General features: G+C 45.1%; 1 protein-coding gene across 1 annotated transcript in view; it reads left to right on the plus strand.

Annotated features, from left to right (window-relative positions):
- hpse2 (heparanase 2) overlaps positions 1–13,185 on the plus strand; it is a gene marked incomplete at both ends in the record, with an annotated part of 232,999 nt that overhangs the window by 120,447 nt on the left and 99,367 nt on the right. Inside the window, 3 exons of the mRNA XM_084321875.1 lie at positions 4,098–4,191; positions 7,625–7,731; positions 8,160–8,274. Coding sequence (XP_084178001.1) covers positions 4,098–4,191; positions 7,625–7,731; positions 8,160–8,274 — 316 coding nt within the window. The remainder of the gene's footprint in view (positions 1–4,097; positions 4,192–7,624; positions 7,732–8,159; positions 8,275–13,185) is intronic.

Consider the following 13,185-nt stretch of genomic DNA (forward strand, 5'->3'; position numbering starts at 1 on the left):
ATGTAAAAATACAAATAAAATTGTGCGAGGCCCCCCTTCCCGCGAGGCCCTGTGCGACCGCACTGCTCGCACACCCCCTGAGGCGGCCCTGGCTGCAGAGTTCTGCAGACTCCACAGGAAATTGAGGTTGTGTTGAGAGCCTCAAATCTAGAAAGGCCTTGTTGGCTGACTTGCTGGGCATTAAAGTACAGGGGGCGCTGGTCCGGTCCCGTTTTCAGCATGCAGACATAATGGACTCTCCCTCAAAATTATTTTTCAACCTAGAGAAGAAGAATGGGCAAAGCAGGGTTGAAGTCGAGCACAGGAGAGCTGCTGACGGAAGCCTGTGAGGTCCGACAGAGAGCTGTAGATTTCTACTCTGAACTGTACACCAGTGAGTATGAAGAAGATGAGGAGGCTTTTTAAATGTTCTGCAGTGGGATGCCCACGGTCTCAAAGGAAGCGAACATGGAATTAGAGGGTCTTCTGACTAAAGAGGAGCTGTATACATTTTATAAGGCATTTTGGACTGAGATTGGTGATGACGTCACTAAGTGTTTTAAGGATTCGTATCTGCCCCAGATCTGCAGGAGAGCAGTACTGACTTTGTTACCAAAAAAGGGGGACTTACAGAGCATACTGTAGGTAACTGGCATCCGGTCAGCATTCTATGCACGGATTATAAATTGATTTCAAGAGCCCTGTCCAACAGGCTGAAGAAGGTGATGGACCAGGTCATTCACCGGACCCAAATGTACTGTGTGCCCGGCAGGTCCATTATTGACAATGTGTCATTAGTTCGAGATGTTTTGGAAGTCTCTGGTTCATTAGGCGTTGATGCTGGTCTGGTTTCATTAGACCAGGAAAAGGCGTTTGACCGGGTTGAGCACCAATACATGTGGAAAGTGTTGGAAAGGTTTGGTCTCAACCCTGAGTTTATCGCCAAGATTAAGGCTCTGTATGAGGACATTGAGAGTGTATTGAAGATTAATGGTGTTTTGTGTAAGCCATTCAAAGCATGTAGAGGTGTGCGTCAACACATTTTGAAGAGGTTGGGTAGACTCTGCTGTCAAAGTAAATTGGGCGAAAAGTGAAGCTCTGGCAGTAGGAAAGTGGTCCGCAGGGCTCCCTAAGCTGCCAGGAGGGATGCAGTGGAAGAGAGGTGGGTTTAAGTACCTACAGTAGGGGTGTTTCTAGGAGATGACCAGACCACCATGAAAAACTGGGAGAGTGTGGTGGAGAAGGTGGAAGGAAGACTGGCAAAATGGAAATGGTTGCTATCAAAAATGTCGTATAGAGGAAGTCCAAGTGACAAAAAATACTTTTATTTTGTAAACGGGAAAATGCTGTATAAATATGCTGTTGTTGCCTTAAATAAAAATTATGCTGAGCGCTGGCAGTCAACAGTTTTGTCGCAAAAATTAACTCGGATGTATCCAATAAGTGTATTTTCTGTCAGTCGCCAGAGACCATTTTTCATTGCTATGCTCAATGTGGGAGACTGCAGGTGCTTTTTGGTGTTTTACAAGAGAGTTGTAGTGGAACAAGCCAAGTTGAACATATACAAAACTAGGAAAAAATATATGGAAAATGGTTCAGGGGCAGAGTTAATTCCTCTGTTCTTTGCGCTGGTGAAAGCAAGAATCCGAGTGGATTTTTTCTTCTGATGAAGAATGTGGAAGAATTGGTTTCAAGGTGTATAATAAAGCCATTTGTGCAGTCATTAAGGAGGAACTGGTCTTTAATTCCAATGTTGCTTAGTTTTTAATGCTGTGGAGTCTGTGATGTTTTGTTCTTGTTGATTGTGAGATAAATGTATTAAACTGAATATTTATTGGTAAATAAAGGGGGGTAAAAAAAGTATCTCTCTCTCTTGCATGTATATTCAGACAGATATGGATATTGTCACAGACTCTGGGGTGTTTTGAGCTGTCACCAGATTGGAATTAATAAAATACACACGGCACAAAGTAGAAGCAAGTTGTTAACAGCAGCTTTATTGCTGTTTAGGGGAAAAGGAGAGGTTAGTGAGAGCGTCAGCCAGTCCGTAATTCTTGAGAATCGTCTCTTCTCTCTCTCTCTTCCAGTGGCGGCTGGTGAAAATTATTCTAGGTGGGGCGGTGCCATATTCAATCAGTTTCAGTAACTACAGAACAGTATATATTGTTATAGAGACTCACTTTTTGTTCTGTGGTAGAACATCACTACGAGTTGGAAGAGCCGTCGCGTGTCGCACTAACCCTTTGAGAAGCTTTGTGGTCCGGGCTTGAATTTGTCCATAAATATGTCCATATAAATCCATTTAGTTAGATCCAACACTGTCTGAATGTATCTTGTGATTATTATCAATTTCCGACGACGACAAAACTGAAATCCTGTCTCGTCTTGAGTCGCTGCGACAATCATTGATGTCGTCATCAGTCCGCGCACCTCCTAACACACCAGTGCATAGATATATTATATCTGCACCAGTGACTCTGCTTGGGGCGCTAGAGAAAGCGCCCTTCATGCATCATATTTTAAGACACTGATTGGCTAAATTTAGTTGCTATGTTGCCCTGTGAATTTTTCAATTGGCTGCGTTGCGCACTGACGCCCAGTCAGTGGGGCGAAACTTTTAGCGCCCGAGAAGAGAGAGGGGGGATGAACAGGACACACAAACAATGATTTATATTTGATATATTACACGTTATTGTGCATAAAAAAGGTGTTTTATTGGTGTCCAACAGCAGATAGTACACCTATAAAACACCCTTGGAGCATTGAAAGTGAGTTGCGAGCCCCGCTTTGTTCATGTACTACTGTTTTTACAGTTTGGCTCAGCACCGAGGAACAGAGGATGTGCGTTATTTATTTTTTTGCATTTTAAACAATGTGTAATTATTATTTATTTTAATTTTCTTTTATATTTTTAGCGGTCGAAATCTACTATTGCAGAAAAATCCAAAACCACTTCTTTCTTCTTTCTTCTTCTTTCCACCAGGGGGGGGGGGGGCGCGACCTAGCACCCTCTATGGACCAGCCACCACTGCTCTCTTCTCTTACTCACTTCCTCTCATTCCATACAGGTTTCGCCTCAGCTACTCCCATGATTCTTTCTCTCTGTCTCCATTTTCTATGCTGCTTGATTGTGTGTTGATTGTGCTCACCTGACCCGTGCGCGTCTGACACAGGTGCGCTGCATTGGCGCTGACACGCTCTACTCTGCCGGGAGTCTCCTCAGATTCCCTAATATGGCCATATGCCCCAGTACCTTGGCCGATACATAGCGGCCTTCCAGTACCACGCCAGCCGATCTGCCACAATATATATGCTGTAAAATACAATATATAAATAAATGTATATACAGTATATTTGCTCCTTCCCTCCATTTTTCACACACACACAAACACACACACACACACACGCACGCACGCACGCACGCACACGCACGCACGCACGCACGCACGCACGCACGCACGCACGCACGCACGCACACACACACACACACACACACACACACACACACACACAATCTCCTTTGAGGTTGATATCTCAATCCATCTCAGTCTGGGATGTTTCCAGTTATCCTTTGACGGGGGTATTAGATTGACCTAATAGGAAAGTGTATTATTTATTGAATCACTTTAGATACACTACTTAACTGTTTGAACGTAAACTATTTGGATTTAGAGCTTTATAAATTGCTCTGATCAGTCTATATTCTATATTAACGCAGTCACGCATATCACTCACAGCTGGCTCTGTAACGACCAGCGGATGTCTACTCTCCAAACATCTTGCCTAGGGACTGCAGTTGAAAACAAGCTACCCAGCTAACACTGGCATATTTACAGTGGTGGTACTCTGTGTCATTACTGTTGAATAATGTGCACTGTCCCTATTCAAATAAATAAATAAATAAATAAATCTGTAGGCACAATTCTAAAAGTGCTTTGAGGAATGATTTCTGCTAGTCTAGGTTTCTTGGGCATTCCACAATTATCTTGCTATAAATTGAGTAAGAATTATGTTGTTTTTTTGTATATTAGAATTTCTAAGAGTATCCATTTCCTGAAGTGATTGAACTGAAGTGCTGGTGAGCGTTTGTGGACAATGTCCTGCTGTCTCCCCTACAGTTACTACATGGACGGCAGGGTGCACAAAGTGGAGGACCTGTTGAAGAATCGGCTGTTGGACACGTTGACCGAGCAGATCACCAAAGTGTTCAAGGTAAGTGAAGTCCGCCACGTCAAAGGTTCAACTCCTTGGGGCACGGCTGGGTAGAGTAGAGGTCTCGCCTACCACTGTGGAGACTCTGGGTATGAATCCAGCATGTCAGCGGTACCGCTGGCTCGGTCAGTCGTCCCTACCAACACAATTGGCAGTGTTCGCTGGTGGGAAGCCGGTGGGGTACGAGTCCTGGTCATTGCAAACAGCGACTCCTACTGGCCGGTCAGGGCGCCTGTTCAGCAGGGAGGGGATCTGGGGGAAATAGTGCGAACCTCCGCACACATTACGTTCTCCCAGTGAAACTCTACACCCTCCCCAGACCAACAGTAGGGCAGCATGTGGTAGTCTACACCCTCCCCAGACCAATAGTAGGGCAGCATGTGGTAGTCTACACCCTCCCCAGACCAACAGTAGGGCAGCATGTGGTAGTCTACACCCTCCCCAGACCAACAGTAGGGCAGCATGTGGTAGTCTACACCCTCCCCAGACCAATAGTAGGGCAATGCGCGCAACGAACAGGACGGGAATCGGCATAACGACGATGGCTCAGGAGGTAGAGCAGTCATCTGGTATAGTTGGAAGGTTCCTGGTTCGATTCCCGCTCCTCCCGGGCAGCGTGTCAAAGTGTCCTTGACACTTAACCTCTAATTGCTCCCGATGTGCAGGTTGGCTCCTTGCATGGTTGCCTCCGCCATCAGTGTGTGAATGTGTGAGTGAATGGGTGAATGTGAGGAACAGAAATTGTAAAAGCTGCTATATACAGATGAAGCTTTTAGTTTTCCTGGGCGCTTTGCCGCGACGTGCGCACGGTTATATCACGTCGTGGAAATGAATTAGGAACCCAGGCTGCTGTTCTATTTTATGCCGCAAAGTCATTAGACGGACGCTACAACGTCCTACACAGTATACTGTATAACGATCTGTATATGTTTTGTTGTCTAAAATAAATACCATACCATATGCGCGGAGCTCCTCCAATGAATGAACAAAAAGCCGGCGCGTCGGGCAGTTGTCACCAGCTGTATGAGAGCGCCCCCGCTGGTCATTGTTAACATTAACCATGCCAAACGACGTCATAACGGCAGGCAAACAGCTGTTCCTGGACTTTTCCCGGCTGTATCTGTAAATGCACCATTTACCATTTAAATTGGGGGATGGGAGAAAAAGATAGAAAGTCGAGCCGACTTGAACTGAAAGTCACCCGTTTCTGTCGGTTTCTGAGGTGGCTGAAGAGAATGACGGTTCTAGGCTAAAGTTAAACCTAAAGACTGCCTTCCAGTGTTCCGCAGCACAGTGAGCAAACTGATTTACTGCGGGCGGTGTGAGGGGCTCATGGAGATATATCATTTTGATTTACTAGTTTTTAAATGAAAACTTGAGACACATCTCTTCCACAGTTGCTTTCCCCCAGGGTCCTGATGTGTTTTCCTTATGCGCTTTCCTTGCCCATTCTATTGTTTTAATTTCTCAGCTTTTTTTTTTTTTTTTTGGGGGGGTCTTTTTCCCCCTCCATTTTTCCTCCGATTTTCTCCCATCCCAATGTTAGTCGTATGCCAATTCCCAGTCCCTTCCTGGTCGCTGCGCACTTACCCCCCACAGTCAGATCATCTGGGAGAGTGGAGGCTACCACGTGCTTCCTCCGACAGACGTCCAGCCAATCACCGCTTCTTTTCACCTGGCAGCGCGGATTCTCATTGAGAGGGCGTAGCGTGTGGGAGGATCACACTATCCCCCTCAAGTCCTATCCGCGCTTAGCAGGCGCCCCGACCGAACTGTAGGAGTCGCTGTTTACAACGACCCGGACCCACCCCGCCAGCTTCTCCCACCCTCTAATACAGCCAATTGTATTAGTGTGGACGGCCAGCCAAGCTGGTGACAACCCCGGAGCTGTGAGCTGGATTCGAACAGGCGAATCCAGCTCACAGCTCCGGGGTTGGTGACGAACGCAATCTCCGCTCGGCCACCTAACCGCCTCAATTTCTCTGCTTTTTAACGTTTTATTATGGTGTCTATTTTCATTTAGTATGCCGGGTTGAAGTTGTATTTTAAAGTGTGCTCTATTAATACAATTCTATATTATATCTACAGTGTTTTAACTTTACTTACCAAGGAAGTGCATTTCTGTCCTTCCACATAGAAGTTGTAGAGCACCAGGATATTCTGAACAGCTGCTATCCAATTCTCTTTGGGTGAGAGTGATAAGACATTATCTATTCATGACAAACAGAACATTTATTTACCAAACACTTATTCACCGAACCTTGGTGACGCCAATAGGAAAACAATGAAGGGTTCAGCAGTGGTCCTCCTTTAGTGGGCGACAACCAACATCCCAGGTGACTCGGCTCTATTGAAAATGTACTTCCAGTGACTGGTTGATTGAGTTGCTCCCTGTCTGTTCACAGCATCACAGCATGCTCGTTGACAGAACATATAGATTTGGCTTATTTTCACTAGCACCAATCGTCATACAGCCTGTTGTCTGACACAGCCACATGTGGGAAGCACACGTTTAAGACCGCAGGGTAGGGTGGTGGTGGTGACTGTTATGTTGACTGTGAAGTGAACACTTGCTGCTTTGACAGTCTTGCAGAATTGAAAGGGATGTTTATGCCAAATAAAAGTCCTCTCATGCCTCATGACAGGGAGGGGTCAGACTCGAGAAATGTCTACTCCCAGTGCAAATCCATCAAACCCACCCAACAAAACATAATTATATCCATGGGTTTCATCAATGCATTAGCAGCTGATCGGCTGAATTATGTCCCCTGCAACCCCCCCTAAACCTATGTGTGCATCTGCATCTGTGTGCATGTGTGTGTGTGTGTGTGTGTGTGTGTGTGTGTGTATGTGTGTGTACATGTGTATAATTAATTAGAGCGTGTAATGGTTTGCAGCCACGTTAGCATGTTAGTTTGGTTAGTGTGAACCAGTGGGATTCTGCCAGGGTCAGCCAGGGATTCCGAGTCCGGACAGGAAATCCCACAGTGTTAACAGGGCTTACTCCTGGGTCTGGTCTTTAAAGGTGCGCTATGTAGCTTTAGGAGAGAAATGTGATACTCAAGAGATTTGGTGGGGGGAAAAATTATATATTTTCATAACTGAATAAACAAACTGTCCTCCGAGGAAAATTGGATCCCTGGAAAAGTGAAGATAGAAATCGAAAAAGTTGCCGTTTCACTGCGGTTGTTTACAATGGCAGGGCCCGCAATTTTGTTTACATAGATTCACAGAGGGCTTACGTTTGCTTCATCGTGCCTCGAAATGATTTTGTTTTGATTTATGATGACATATAATACAATTCTAAGGATTACATGTACAGTATAGTCAAATGTGTGTCTCTCTCTCTCTCTCTCTCTCTCTCTCTCTCTCTCTCTCTCTCTCTCTCTCTCTCTCTCTCTCTCTCTCTCTCTCTCTCTCTCTCTCTCTGCAGGTAGTGAACTCACACACTCCTGGTAAGAAGGTGTGGCTGGGTGGGCTGGGGCCGGCGTGGGCAGGAGGCACCAGCAATCTGTCAAACACATACGCTGCTGGCTTCCTGTGAGTACTATTAGGCTACTTTATTATATATTATATAATGCTTATATACCAACACTACAGTGTCCTCGGATGTCCCTGGATCAAGATAATGCAAACATTCCATTTGTATCAATTTATAGTGTATTTTGTTCACAAAAAGACATTTATCAGAATTATGGGCATCCTTTTTTGCATAACCAATTCAAGTTTGTGTGTGTGTGTGTGTGTGTGTGTGTGTGTGTGTGTGTGTGTGTGTGTGTGTGTGTGTGTGTGTGTGTGTGTGTGTGTGTGTGTGTGTGTGTGTGTGTGTGTGTGTGTGTGTGTGTGTGTGTGTGTGTGTGTGTGTGTGTGTGTGTGTGTGTGTGTGTGTGTGTGTGTGTGTGTGTGTGTGTGTGTGTGTGTGTGTGTGTGTGTGTGTGTGTGTGTGTGTATCATTGTGTATATACCAGGTGGCTGAACACCCTGGGTATGGCTGCTGTTCAAGGCATCGACGTTGTCTTACGTCATTCGTTCTTTGACTACGGCTACACACACCTGGTGGATCAAAACTTCAACCCTTTACCTGTGAGTCTCATTACACTAATCTCTCCCATTTATCTACTTATGAGTCTCATGACACTAATCTCTCCCATTGATTTACCTGTGAGTCTCATTACATTAATCTCTCCCATTTATCTACTTATGAGTCTCATGACACTAATCTCTTCCGTTTATTTACTTATGAGTCTCATTACATTCATCTCTTCCATTAATTTACCTGTGAGCTTCACCGTTTGCTTCTCTCTCTCTCTTCTCTCGTTCATTTCAAGGAGGGCTACACTCCTACACTGAACATGGAGACTGGTTTCTTGAAGGAATAAGAAAAAACCAAGGCACTCAACTTATAGTGAAAAAAGATTAAATGCCTTTATTGGCAAGTTATCATATACAGAACACGGTCAAAATATCAACTCTGACTCGTTTTTGCGTCCAGCCTTCTTCAAGGAGGCAGTGCCTTGGGTCTTTCTCATTCCTTCAAGAAATATTCAGGCCCTCTACCAAAGAGCATCTTCTTTTATGTTATTATTAATATTAATTATTAATAACTGGACTTTATTTGGCATGCAGGCAGACACACATGCGATGGGCGGCACACACAGGAACACACACATGCAGTTAGTTGGGTCGCCGATGCGATTGAGTCTCTGCACTTGACCCATCCCGTCGTCCTTCCCCCCAAGGGCAGCCGGGAGCAGATAGGGGCGTCGGCCAGGGACCAATCCAAGTGCTCCTGTCCGTCTTCGTCAGGGACGCGACACCGTTAGCGATCTGTTGTGCATGTTTTTCCATTGGGTTTCTCTTAAAGGGGGGGGGGGGGGGGGGGGGGCCCTTGTGATCACGAGGAGAACATGCAAACTCCACACAGAAAGGCCTGGGAGATACCAGGAATCAAACCCTGCACCTTCTAGCTGTGAGGCGACAGTGTTAACCACTACACCACCGTGCCGCCACTAATTTTATATTAGTAAATTCGTATAAAATTATACTTTGTACAAAAATGCTAAAAGTGTTGAAATAACATGTGTTATCTCTCTGTACACATATGTACCTTATTTGATGAAACGTGACACCGCATATTAAAAATGTGTTTCCATTAAGACGTCACATAATTTCTATGTGTTTAGAGACAATGACTTGTTGTTATTTCAACGAATGAATCATTAGTAGGTTTACTGCTCACATTCCGTGCTCACCCCCTCGAACCCCCTTATCACCTAGTAACCTGGATCTGATCTAGAGGCTTGATAGTAAACTTGTTAGTCTGTGGAGCTGTTTCTTTGCCCGGCCCCTCCTGTGGCTTCGCCTCTCTGGCCCCTCCCACTCTTTCCCGTGGGAGCTATTAGCTGAGATGAAAGGCGTTTAGTAGTGTTGAGTGGCGGGACGCGGGGGCGAATCGGCATGTAACCTTAGCCCTTTGTCTGTTGCTGAGGACAGTGTCTCTGCTCTCCCCTCGTCCCCCATCACAACTGTGTGTCCCTCTGTGCAGAGCAGTCGCCCGGTGAGAGATCTGCAACCTGAGACGCAGGGACACACAGCTATGTTACCAACAGTCCCTGCAACCGGGGCAGTTGCATGCACATGAGAGGGGGGGGGGGGGGGGGAATAACCACTACTACCCAAGTCCCCAAGTGTGAGAAATCTGAATGTGAATTTAGCACTAGACATTGCTGGCGTGACGTCTATTCCCTTGCTGATTGTTTCTCTAAAACAACATGTTAGATGTGTAATTGAACCAATACGTTTCTATGCAGGACATTTAAAATAAACCGCTGTCCACTGGCCACAGTGATTGGTAGATTCTAAAATGTACTCGGCACACTTCTATTCTGGCCATTAAATTCAATGTGTGAGTAGATGAATAACCTTCAAATGATGGTTAGTCACCTACCAAAGAGCCTGACACATTGCTGCTGGTGGCTGGTGTTCATTCCCTTTGCCTGTAACACACGTGGGAAATGGAGTGGTCGTACCCCTGACAAAGACCGGAAGCAGGAACAGAGCGCTCACGAGGGCATATTATATTGCCGTTAGAACAAAACACACAAGCACTGGGTTTTTGACTGTATCTTGGGGATCGCTGCAAGTGAATCACCCAGAGTATTTCTATGGAGTCCGTGTCTGGGGGTGCCAATAAAAATAGCCTCAAATAGGAGCGCTGTGCCACTCAGTCGGTTTGGACAGCAGCACGAGTCTGTATCATTTACCTTTACATTTACATGTAGTCATTTAGCTGACGTTTTTATCCAAAGCGACTTACAAGTTCTGTACAAGTCAGCAGGAAGGGTACAACACTGCAGCTAAGGGTACAGTAAGTAAGATTGTTTGTCGAACTTGAGTGCTAGAGTCTTGAGTGCATAGTAGTTGCGCGGGTTTCAGCTGGCCTGACTGTGGTGGGAAGTTTGTTCCACCATTGTAGAGCGAGGACAGAGAATAACCTGCTTCTCTTTGATGACCCCCGGTTGCTCAGATAGGAGTGGATCTGAGGCGACCAGAAGATGTAGAGCGTAGGGGTCTTGAGGGTGTGTAGTTAGAAGATGCAGAACGTATAGGCCTTGAGGGTGTGTAGTTAGATAGAAGATGCAGAACGTATAGGCCTTGAGGGTGTGTAGTTAGAAGATGCAGAGCGTATGGGTCTTGAGGGTGTGTAGTTAGAAGATGCAGAGTGTAGGCGTCTTGAGGGTGTGTAGGTAGAAGATGTAGAGCATATGGGTCCTGAGGGTGTGTAGTTAGAAGATACAGAGCGTTTGGGTCTTGAGGGTGTATAGTTAGAAGATGCAGAGCGTATGGGTCTTGAGGCTGTGTAGTTAGAAGATGCAGAGTGTAAGGGTCTTGAGGGTCTGTAGTTAGAACATGCAGAGCGTAGGGGTCTTGAGGGTGTGTAGTTAGAAGATGCAGAGTGTAAGGGTCTTGAGGGTGTGTAGTTAGAAGATGCAGAGCGTATGGGTCTTGAGGGTGTGTAGTTAGAAGATGCAGAGCGTATGGGTCTTGAGGGTGTGTAGTTAGAATATGCAGAGTGTGGGGGTGTGGAGGGTGTATAGTTAGAAGATGAACCATGCCGGGAGGTGTATTCCGACATGTAGAAGGAGGCTTTTAGGTTTTCCGCTCCTACTACATGGAACAATCTCCAGTCCGATCTGAAGATCCAAAGCTTGGTAACACTAAATGTCTTTAAGGCAGTGGAGGTTATTGCATGACAACTAGTGATTACTAGTCACTAGTATTTTACAGACAAAAAAATATATATATATTATTATTAGCGAATGAGGAGCCTGACACCTGGGAGGAATGGGGGTGTTGCAGCCTTGGGGGATGTTTTAAAAATATAATTTAATATATAATATAATAATTTGTGCTTCACCAAGAAATTTGGTCAGCAGCCGCCACTGATTTAAGGCTATGGTGAAGCCTATTGTAACCACGTTTTCTGTGTGCAGATGTTTTGTTTGACCATTTTGTAATGTTGCTTTTGTCTGTAGTGTCTATGTGTGTATGTTGAAACTTTGTGTTGCTGCTGTTTCTTGGCCAGGTCTCCCTTGTAAAATAGATCCTGGATCTCAATTGGGACAAACCTGGTTAAATAAAGGCTAAATAAAAAATCAGCTCTGGGAAAATATGCAGACGTGCGAGCTCCGAAATGAATAGAGGGAGACATAAATGTGCTTGTACCAGTACAGCAGGAGACTTATTTGACAGAGCAATAGCTTTATCTTAGAAATGTATTGACAGCTTAAACTCCATGCCATCAAAGCCATTCAGCTGATCTTTGTATAAATGACGATGACGTAGAGACAACAAGGGTATGCTAGGCTAGCGATTTGGCTAGTGTTTACATCAAAACGAGAAAATATTTTATTTGCAATATTGAAATTGACATTCCTGATAGTTGAGCAGTTAATTGCCATTCCACAGTGGGGCGACAGTGGCTCAAGAGGTAGAGCGGTCATCTGGCAATGGTTCCGGTTTGATTCCTGCTCCTGCCGGGCAGCGTGTCAAAGTGTCCTTGAGCAAGACACTTAACCCCTAATTTCTTCCGATGAGCAGGTTGGCACCTTGCACGGTCGCCTCCGCTGTCTGTGTGTGAATGTGTGAGTGAACATGTGAGACATAAGTTGTAAAGCGCTTTGGATAAAAGCTAATATATAAATGCACCATTTATCATTTTACCATTTTAGGTCGCCTCTCATAAATTTTTCCAGATGATTGCCTTCTTCTTTCGCTTAACCCTCTTTGGCAGAAGTATAATTACGCCCATGTGTTGACTATCGGCTAAGAGGCTAGCGCTATGTTCCACACACATCAAGGGGACGGACAAAGGAAGATAAGACTGTAGAGATGCTCTCAAAACAAAGAGTTCATCTCCCCAGTCATATGGTTCATCCATAGCAGACTGTATGTGTTTATGTTGTTGCAAAACGTCTGATTTGTGAATGTTCAAGTTTTCAATCCCTAATCCAAAAATCTCCCTAGGGGAAAACTAGACAAGCGGGGTATATCCCGCCCGAACTGCCCGGAATCTCAATCTCCCTTTTGACCACGGCCCCTAATCTGAGCCGCTCAGGAATAGTTAACGTGTTAATGTTTTAAATTTCATGAAAATAGCATCGTCATGAGGCAAGATGACTCAGAACTTCACACTGGTCTGTGTGGGAGTGTGTTGACTGTGAAGTGCTGTGATCAACACTGCTGATTGACACTGCTTTGACAGTCTCTGTGAATTTAAAGGGATGTTTATGCCAAAGTCCTTGTTGTGATAAAGGATGACGATCCCAGAAACATCTACTCCCAGTGCGAATCCAACAAATGAATCATAATTATTACCAGGGCCGGCTCTGACCAATTGGCTGCCCTAGGCAGGATTTTATCTGGTGCCCCCTTGCATCACAGTTTATTCACTCACACTTTTGTTTTCACATTTTCTTTTATTGAAGATAACCC

The sequence above is a fragment of the Notolepis coatsorum genome (assembly GCF_963971535.1).
Source record: "Notolepis coatsorum genome assembly, chromosome: 9".
In the NCBI taxonomy this organism is placed as follows: Eukaryota; Metazoa; Chordata; class Actinopteri; order Aulopiformes; family Paralepididae; genus Notolepis; species Notolepis coatsorum.